The sequence below is a fragment of the Lacerta agilis genome, chromosome 5 (assembly GCF_009819535.1).
Source record: "Lacerta agilis isolate rLacAgi1 chromosome 5, rLacAgi1.pri, whole genome shotgun sequence".
Taxonomy (NCBI): domain Eukaryota; kingdom Metazoa; phylum Chordata; class Lepidosauria; order Squamata; family Lacertidae; genus Lacerta; species Lacerta agilis.
Window position 1 is genome coordinate 36,022,027 of NC_046316.1, and position 10,584 is coordinate 36,032,610.

General features: G+C 44.3%; 1 protein-coding gene across 1 annotated transcript; it reads right to left on the reverse strand.

Annotated features, from left to right (window-relative positions):
- Positions 1–3,517: 3,517 nt before the first annotated feature.
- Positions 3,518–9,568, reverse strand: LOC117046861 (vertebrate ancient opsin-like). Its single transcript, XM_033149333.1, has 5 exons — positions 9,082–9,568; positions 5,579–5,789; positions 5,381–5,498; positions 4,346–4,585; positions 3,518–3,817 (listed from the first exon to the last, which is right to left on the reverse strand). The coding sequence occupies exons 1-5, from the start codon at positions 9,446–9,448 to the stop codon at positions 3,587–3,589; spliced, it is 1,167 nt and encodes a 388-aa protein (XP_033005224.1). The 5' UTR covers positions 9,449–9,568; the 3' UTR covers positions 3,518–3,586.
- Positions 9,569–10,584: the final 1,016 nt, after the last annotated feature.

Consider the following 10,584-nt stretch of genomic DNA (forward strand, 5'->3'; position numbering starts at 1 on the left):
ACATCTTTTTCTTAGCTGATGGTTGCTTTGGGGTGGCTATTTCTGTTGCCCTGCTATGAGAGATTTTTATTTTATGTGAAAGTTACTGGTATATAACGGAGAAGGTTGTTTGTTCATGTCGTCTGTGAAATGCAATTATGCATTTTGAGTACTGCGTTTGTGATTTTGTAAGTTCCGTGAGCCACCTGGAGGCTTTGGTGTAAGGCGATGCATGAATCAAATTGTTCTCACAATTCATAACAATTAATGATGATGTTCATCCATCAAGTGAAACAACAGAGGTACAATGTCTGCTTTGTTTCTATACGAACACTGTACTTAAGTGGACTTTTGTTCTCCAGTCTGTAATATCCACAAGCCCTCTGAGCACTCATGTTTCGGCTTTCACCCCATGCAAGCCCTTGCTATTGTAATTCTAATAAGCGTCACAAGCAATTAATCTAATCACTCTACATATTCTCTAGAGGTAAAAGATAATTAAATATTAATCCTTGCTACAGCATCTTATGATTTCTTTTAGTTAATCACTCTTGCGACTGGCTGACCCGAGGGAGTATATCTGTAGAAGAAAATTATTCTTAACACAAGGGAAAATGTGTGTGTGTGTATATGTGTGAGCTAGAAACAGATGTATTCCCCCACTCAAATACTGTATTGAATTGGCCACAAGAGGGCTCCCTTGCCTTCTCCATTGATTGAGCTTAGAGTTTTGTTATATTGGTACACAGGGAGACAAGAAAGTGCCTTACACTTTGTACACAGCATACATTTATAGCGCATCCCTCCCCCCCAAAAAAAGAATCCCAGGATTCTTTGCGGGAGGGGAATGTGCTTTAAACATATGGTGTGTATACAGCCTTATACACAGGAGTCATTCCATGGGTCTGTAATGGCTAGTAGCAGCTCTCCAGGGTTTCAGGCAGGGGGTGTTTCTGCACCCCACCTGGAGATGCTGGTGTTTGAATCTGAGACCTGCATGCAAAGCAGGTGCTCCGCAACGGGGCTGCAGTCCTTCCAAATGTGCTCTTAAACAGTTATGGGAAACGGGGGGAACAATCTCCCATTGGCTGCATTGTTCCTTGTGAATTAGTGGTCGTACTTTGATTACTCTGTCTACAGTGGTTCTTCTCAAAAGGTGTGGCAGGAAGATTCAAGGGCAATCAAAGAAACATTTAAACATATCAGTGTAGTGTAGTATAGTAATAGTATGAAAATTTAAAAAACAGAAACCGTATCCACACCTCTCATCAATAGCACTGGCTATTCTTCTACAGTTCTGTTAACGTTGTGAACGGGGATTTTCAATTCTGACAAATATGAACAATCAGAAAAGATAAAGGCTTCTTTGCATTGATGAGGAGGCTTGTCTCTAATTACACCTAATATATATAATTCTATGATTCTTCGAATTTAAGGCAATTCAGGGTTCTTCAAAGCGAGTTTGGTTCTGCTATCCTGGAAAACGCCATTTATTAACAGGAAATGGTGAGCATCATCCGTGATATACCACTTTGCTCAATTATCCCTTGATGCAATTAACATTCTTGCCAGACTTTGTAAATTATGTGGCATTCATGTCCTCTGCATGATCCATATATCCTGAACTAAAGAAAAAGAGCAAAGCAGGCACACATTTCAATGGGGAGGAAATAACAGAACATAATTGAGTTGTTGTGTGCAGCTCAAATTGCTGATGAAATTATTCTTAATCAGCTTGTGCTTGAGTGTGATCTTGAACGCTGTTCGGTTTAAAGACTGAATTGTTTTAAAAAGAATTCCAGGCGTTCAAATAATTTTAAAATTACATATGGTCAAAGACTGGGAAATTGTTTATTGCATTGGGGAGAGCTGTGTGTGTGTGTGTGTGTGTGTACACAAACACTGTACGACACTGTTCTCTCATGATGCCACAGCATGAATGACAGAATCATTTGTAACCAGTTGCCGTTTCTGGCACAGCCATTACTGGCAGAAACCTGTTGAGCAGTGATGTAGCTTTCCGAGCTACCTAACTAGATGAAATCATGGACTTTGGGGGATGAAAGGTAGAGAGGTGGAGAAAGATGGAAACAGGCTCCAAATAACTTTTCAAAAACAAAATTGCCACTGTTTTGATTAAGTAAAAACGTATAATTACTACACCATTTGACTCACTCTAGGACCATGTAATTGCAAGAAGGAAATCCCACTCGTTGTTTTCCTAAAGCAGACAGATTGGGAGACTGGAGGTGGCCTGGGGAAACAACTGAGTTAACAAAACTTAGTTCTCCCAATGCCTTCATCTCCTTTCTGAGTGCTGAATTGCCTCACCAGTTTTTGAAGAATTGCTAATGACTTTGTAGGTTGCACTACTGGGGACTCCCCCCCCCAAAGGTTCCTAGCCCTGGGATGGTGGGTCAATCTCCATTCTGATATCAGTCGGGAAACAATGAACAGAGAGGGGCAGGTTTTATATTAGGGAGGCAGAACCTCAGTTAAGTGTTTTTATTGATTTACTTGATTTAGATCTTGACTCAGCCATGAAACTCACCTTGGCCAGGTCATTTATCACTGAGCCTAACCTACCTCACAGGGTTGTTGTGGGGATAAATTTGGAGCATTCTGTTTCTCTGAGCTCCTTGGAAGACGTGCAGAATGACAAAACACAGCATATGCAAAAATAAATACGGCATGTTTATGTTACATACAGAATTTCTTAAACCATTACACCTCAGACTCTCCTCTCCTCCGAAAATATCAGTCCACCTTATTTGTAGATGAAGAAGGAAAACAAAATGCCAATCCAACAATTTCGAACAATTTCAGTGGAACAAGAAATACAGAAAATATAAAGAAGAGTTTGGATTTGATATCCCGCTTTTCACTACCCGAAGGAGTCTCAAAGCGGCTAACATTCTCCTTTCCCTTCCTCCCCCACAACAAACACTCTGTGAGGTGAGTGGGGCTGAGAGACTTCAAAGAAGTGTGACTAGCCCAAGGTCACCCAGCAGCTGCATGTGGAAGAGCGGAGAAGCGAACCCGGTTCACCAGATTACGAGTCTACCACTCTTAACCACTACACCACACTGGCTCTCTCATAAAGAGTGATGTTAGGACTCTGGAGTAGTCAACTGTCTCCATGAACAATTCTTTGTTATTTTCTTAAGGTCCATAACACAGATGGTATCTTCCAAATGTTACGTTAATGCTAAAGCATGTGCATTAGAATCATTTGATGAAAAAGCACTAACAGCACAGTCTTATGTTTACCTACTTACAAGTTAGTCCCAGGTAAGTGTGCATGTTATTGTAGCCTAAATGGATTCATAACGCTACCAGCTAATAGAGCATGCTAAGCAATTGGCCTTGACTTTCTTGTTGGCTGCCATTTTGTGCAAATGAATGCTAACAATGGAATGGTTTACAGTGGGGACAGGGAACCAGTGGCCCTCCAGATGTTGTCGGATTTCATCTCCCATCAGCCTCAGCCAGTGTGGCCAATGGTCAGGGATTTGGGAGGGGGAATCATAATCCAACATTGTCTACAGAGCCACAAGTTCCCCATCCCCAGTTAACAGTCCTGGCTCATCATCTTGAAGAGTTGCATTCAGACTGGACAAACTTGATTTTCTGCGATGGTCAGCTGGGCGAAAGAATGGCAGCTGCTTTGCTCATCTTCGCTTCTCCGGCTGAAGACAGTAAGAGGCGGTGCCGTTGTGGACATCTCTCCACCATTTTTGTTGTGCGTGAGCACTGCCCTTTCTGAAATATGGTTCACGTTGGAGTCGGCAATATCTTGGCCTCTGCACCGAAACAGTTGGACAAGACACTTCCGGAACTAGGAATGAAATCACAAATAATTATTGTTGTGCTGAAATTATGTGAGGTGCCCTAGAAAGGCATTGCAGGGGGTTGGGCTAGATGAACCTTTGGGTCCCTTCCAATTCTACAGTTCTTTGTTTCTATGCTGCGTGTTCAAAGAGAAGGGTACACATGCCTAAAATGAACCACCATAACAACATAACGGGCCAAGCCCCATCATCTGCTAAATCAGAGGATTCTTCCAGAAGGGGGAATGGTGGCCAATATCGTGGGCAGTCCTCATCCCACGCTTTCTAAAACCCTGCAGCTGATTTTAATAGAGTTACTCTGGAGTAAATATATTCTGGAATGCAAGCCAGAATCGATAGCACATATAACAAGCTGAATAAAAGATGTTATAAATCATGGGAGTGAAGCCATAATTTAACACGTAAGTGGACAGAAACAATTCGTTAAAACAGGAATGGGAAAAACAAACCAGAAATGTTCCCCATGGACTCGGAAACAATTTGGTTTAAATACCCAAAGAGGAGGTGTGCAGTACCTGACTGTTCATAAAGGCATAGATAACTGGATTATACACCGTGGCCGTTTTCGAAAAGAAAGCTGGAATGGCAGCGAGGCGAGGGTCCAGTTTGATGGAAGGACAGGTGGTGACCAAGATTGAAAAGGCTGCGTAAGGAGACCAGCAAATTAAAAACGCAAGGATCATAATGACAACCATTCTGTTCACCTGTCTTTCAGGCTTCCTTGTAGAGCCCAATCTACCTTGAGTATCTGAAACCTTGAAAAGAGAGAGCGGGGGGAGATCTCGTCAAAAGCATGAGCAAAGTAAGGGCTTTCTACCTAGATGACATCTGCAAGCAGGGATACCAGTAGGATTTTTTAGACCCAGTTTTCAGGGAGGACGTATCAAAGCAAACTCCAAGTTTAGAGCATGTGCTTGAAGCCCAAGAGTATTCTGCCTGTGCTCTCCTTGCTGCTAGAGAGTGCGGTAAGCTCTGTGTTTTGAACCTAGGCAGGCACCCAGCCAATTTTGTTATTCACCCCATACATGTGGGTCATAGGGATTCATATATTCAATTCCCCCCACAGTTTTCAGGACTCTGAACATGTGTGACTCTCCGAACACGTCTGCACTTGCAACTGTGTAGACGCTGTTGTTATGATGAACCAAGCTGAAACGAAGTGCACTGTTTGCAAAAGGGAGTGGCATGACATGAGATATTGCAGCAGCAGCACTCTTGGCACGATGGAAATGCCATCACCAGATCTGCACTACTCATAAACATCCCCCTGAAGAAAGATAGAACAGCACAAAGTGGGTCAGCCGCACAGGTGACGTCGTTCAGATTTCTGCTGCTCAGCTGAGCATCTAGACATATTCCACATGCTGCTGGCCTAGGAATCTGCACGAATCAAATCGCAGCCTAAGATGTGCACAATATACATGACTGATTAAGACCCCAAAGTTTGGAAATTTGATCCATACAAAATCTAACCCTTTGACACAAAAGCCCACCGGCCCCAAAGCATTCCTTCAGAGGGTTTCGTATCTCTTGCAAATGTTCTCACCTACCTTTCTAAGTTTCCGCATCAGTTTTCCATAGGATATCAAAATCACCAATAAGGGCAGGATAAAACAGGTGGTGAAGAATGTAATAATGAAAGTACGGTTGTTGTAGTCTCCAGAATACCTATAAAAACCACACAAGGTTTTTAGGTTCTGCCGGATTAGGGCTGATCAAACAAATACCGCATCCCCGAGCTGCCTTACCAGTTGGGTTCACACGTAGTCCCAATCTTGCTGGTAGTGTAGCTGCTCCACCCCATTGTAGGAGGGATGGTCCAGATGAAGGAGAAAACCCACACAAAGGCTACTCCCAGAGCTGCATGCTTCCCCCTGAGGCGCATGTTTCCCAGGGGGCGGCAAATCACAATGTAGCGCTCAAACGCAAGCAGAGCAAGGGACCAGAGGGCAACTATTCCTGCAACGAGAATGAACTAAATTAGGGGTCTGCTCTGGTCAGACCTCACCTGGAATACTGTGTCCAGTTCTGGGCACCACAGTTCAAGAAGGATACTGACAAGCTGGAACGTGTCCAGAAGAGGGCAACCAAAATGGTCAAAGGCCTGGAAACAATGCCTTATGAGGAACGGCTTAGGGAGCTGGGTATGTTTAGCCTGGAGAAGAGAAGGTTAAGGGGTGATCTGATAGCCATGTTCAAATATATCAAAGGATGTCATATAGAGGAGGGTGAAAGGTTGTTTTCTGCTGCTCCAGAGAAGCGGACACGGGGCAATGGATTCAAACTACAAGAAAGAAGATTCCACCTAAACATTAGGAAGAACTTCCTGACAGTAAGAGCTGTTCGACAGTGGAATTTGCTGCCAAGGAGTGTGGTGGAGTCTCCTTCTTTGGAGGTCTTTAAGCAGAGGCTTGACAGCCATCTGTCAGGAATGCTTTGATGGTGTTTCCTGCTTGGCAGGGGGTTGGACTGGATGGCCCTTGTGGTCTCTTCCAACTCGATGATTCTATGATTCTATTCTATGATTCTAGGGGGAAGAAGAAGTTGTGTAACATATTGCAAGGATGGGGAATCTGTGGCTGTCCAGATGCTGATGCACTTCAAGCCCCAGCATCCTTGACCACTGGCCATGCTGATGAGAGTTGGGAGTCCAACAACATTTAGAAAGCTACAGATTTCCCACTGGGTGGAGTGCTGGACTTTGACCAGGGAGATCTGAGTTCAAATCCCCAATCAAAAGGACATATGAAGCTGCCTTGTACCAAGTCAGACCAGGAAGCAGTTCTCTAGGGTTTAAAGCAGAGGGGTTTTCTCTCTCCTTTCTAGAGAGACAAGGGACCATCTGCAGGTTGGTCCTTTAGGACAAAATAGGTACTGCTCCCACCACCTCAGTCTGCCATCAGCTAGTTCCCACCTGCCTGCTTTCTTCAGTCCAGGGAGTGGCCAAATATTGTTTAGAGTGACTTCTTCTGGGGCTATAAAAACAAAGGCAATGCATTTGATCTGAATTGGAGGCAGAGTGCTCAGAGAAATGGGATGCTTAGGATTCTGAATTCATGGCACTTTCCAGGATTAGAAGCAATTTGGCACAGTTCAGCCCATTTAAAATGCCATTAATTCTAAAGGGGAGAGTTGTTTGTGTTTTATGATGCTGCTGAAATAAAGGGGACATGAATGAACTTAAGTTCAGTTGCATGGTGATGACATATGTGAGGGGAGAGGTTGTTGGATGTTACAGGGAAAGCAGAAGTGTGAGGAGCTTATCAGCTGGGCTGCTTGCACTGGTCTACAACATCCAATGGGAAACAGACACTGGGCACATGTACAAAAGGAGTCATTGCAATGATGTGGTTAGAGTGTTGGGCTAGGAGCTGAGAGACCAGGATTCAGCTTCCCACTTGGCCATGAAGCTCACTGTGTGACCTCGGGCCAGTCCCTGCCTCTCAGATCAACGTACCTCACAGGGATGTTGTGGGGATTAAATGAGGAGGAGAGGAGATCCATGTACACCACCTCGAGCTCCTTGGGGGGAAAGTGAGATATAAATGCAATCAGCCAATAACTGTTAGGTAAAGAGACTCTGTGTGTTGTGCACTGATTAACCTTACGTTGCGAGAAGCACTGCCAGCCACATGTCGCTCATGCAACCAGTTAGCAGAGCTTCCTTTCAGCATGTACAACAAGCTGCTCAGCATTTACAAGGAATCATTTTAGGAATGGTAGGAGAGGGGGTAAGTTGTGTTTAGGGAGGTACAGTAATATGCCACTGAAATGCTCCAGTGACAGTAGAGGAAGGCAGATGTTCCTGCTGAGCAAAATAGAAAAGTGATTGAAGAATAACTTTATCCCAGTCTGGTATCTGCTCCCTATAAGTCACACATCCTGCAGGAGTTATAGCCTAGGGCACTGGCTAGCCCAGCCTGTCACAAGCCACCTTCTCTCAACCCTCCTACCTGCTCTTAAAATGTGCGTTACAGAATATAGATGCTATATTCACATTGACTGTTTACCTCCTTGCTTTCTGTTAGGACCACTGCACTGTGGAAGAGTTCACTCTTTGGCAGCAGTCAGTTTTATTATTACTAGAAGATTCGGGGGGGGACCTCCCATTGCCATTCCCCTGAGGGTGCTTGAAAAAGGATGTCATGTTTGTCCTAGGAAAGCATTATTGCTCTTGACCTGCAGACGGAAATAGCTGGTCAGAGGACCCTTTCCAAAGGCAATTTGAAGCACAAGTCCATATGGAACAACCATCACCGAGACCCAGTGTGCTGTTGTAAAGTGGGTAGTATATTAAATTTGGGCTAGGGAATCCTGGGTTCAGGGCCCCCATACAACTCTGAGGTTCCCTCGGTGGCCTTAAATTGCTAGTCCTCAACTTCATGGCATTACCGTGAGAAGAAACCGGAAATACATATATCTATGTAAAATGGGACAGTCCCAAGTTTAATCCCAATGGGAACATAGGCAGTACTGGACTAGTGGTCTGACTCACTTAACAGGCAGTTTCCTATGTTTGTAATCCAGCATAATTGCCCTGAAGTAGCCATGTGGACAGCAGAAAGATAGAACCAATTAACTGCTGGATTTCACCTAGAAATGCTATTTGACAAGCTAGGTGCAAGTGTGTTCAGAGAATATGAAGATTGTGAGGATTCATTGGCTAGCAGAAGGAGCCCTCTTTGGGTGACCTGAGATGCAGAGTAATTGACCAATTAACCAGATGAAGCACCACACTTAATCAACGAAGAGCACTTTAATTGGTTAATAGCCCTGAGTTACAATACTGTTATTTTTCAGGGAGACACGCTTCAACATTATCACTTGAAATTATAAAAGGTCCCCCAAGAAAGCATGTCTCATTCCTACCCCCTCACCAAACACCCTGGAATTTGAGTTCTATAGCACACAGGATTTCTTCCAATTTGCGCAAAGAGATAAATCCCTATTAACAATCACAAAGGCGCTTTTGCTAAATCTCATAAATGGATAGCTGCTAGCAAACCTTGCTGTGTTATCTTCAGAATGAAAAGCTCAGTAACAGCAAGCGCAAAAGAACTCAGCAATCATCCCAAGGTACAGCATGTCTGTAAGCAGGTCCCGTGCAGTCCTATGCATACTTACTTAGTGGAGTAAGACTCAATGGGATTGACTTCTGAATAAGCATGCATAGGATTGCACTGTTATTTAAACACATCTGCAAGTGTAACTTACTTCGAGGGCTGGGAAGATCAGAAACCTTTTCACTTACCAAAGAACGTGACTGCAAATCCTTCCAGCACACATGCCCAGTGGCCCATGAAAAAATAACCCTTCAAATTAGTCAAAAAGCTGATTGTGCCCCCAATCAAGGAGACCAGGAAATCAGCCACGGAGAGGTTCACGATGACATAGTTTAGAGGTTGCCTCAACTGTTTGAATTTCAGAGTCACCAGGATGACAGTAAAATTCTCGAAGAGGGACAGGGAAGTCACCAAGAACATCAGAGCAGAGAGAAGGTAGAAGTTCCAGGGTTCAATGAAGTCCAGGGGTTGCAAGAACGGATCCAAAGGTGAGGAACTTGCTGGGGGATCTAGCAGCAAGGATCCATTTTCAGGTTCTCCCATCAGATCATCCATTTCTGACTTTCAACATAGAAGAACAAAGCGTGCCAGGGAATATCAGCACACCTAATCAACCACGGTCATCTTCCTAAAATGGAATTTCTTCTTTATAGTAGAAGGTTTGGTTTCTTTAAAAACAAACCAACAACACCCTTGCAGTCTTGCAAACTAAAGTTCTGAATTGAAAGGAGTTTGGTGCTTGTGGTGGGATCATGCCCAAGCAAAGGAGTCTCTGGCAAGCCATCTGGTCTCCTCCTTTTTCTCTCTTTGCAGCTGCCACTGTCTCCCTGCCAGCAAGATTAAAGGAGCAAAGGGCTTCCTTCTTGTGATTCTTCAGTGAGGCAGCCAACAGCAGTGCAGGGATGGCCCTGGCTGCAGCTTGCTCTAGCAAGGGAGAGATGAGGAGGCTCAGGCAGGCATGCCTTGCCTGCTCTCGAGAATTAGAGAGAAGGAGCCTTCTCTTCATTAGCAGGCCGGGGGGGCACCTTCCTCGTGTTCTCTCACAGCTGTAATTGGAACAGAGTGGAGGTTTCTTTCTGCCAGATCTGCTGGAAAGGAGGATGACCAGACAGCATCACAAAGGCAATTGGATTGATACCTGGGCAGGTAGATAATGAGGCGCAACGAACCTCTTTGGCACCATTAATGCAGCGACACCAAATGCCTACAACCAAATTGGGGCAATTGCTGGGCAAAATTTGATTTTTAAAGTATATCATTGCATAGAGGTGGCAGTGACATTACTTTTTGTAATGTCTGTTGCCTTTTCCTCCAGTAGTGCATTCAAACAATTTGTTTTAATAAAACGATTTCTGATTTCTAGAGGGAACAAATATGCTCCTCGCATCTTTCCGTGATCATAAAACCCCCACCCCCCTTTTTATAGACTCATAGCTTCATAGCATTGTAGGGTTGGAAGGGACCTGAAGTCAACCCCCTGCATCATTGCTGGAATCTCAGATCGTAGGGTAAAGGCGCCTGCCTGATATCAATAGCCGTACGTTTTTTGCATTGTATGTAGTGTCTGCAAGTTTCTCTGGTTAGCAAATGGGCTCCAAAAGGCTGGTGATCCCTATAATCAGAACTGATGGGAACTGAAAGCTCAGAGCACAGTCCTACACAGAGGTGTAACCAGACGCCTTTTAGAGATG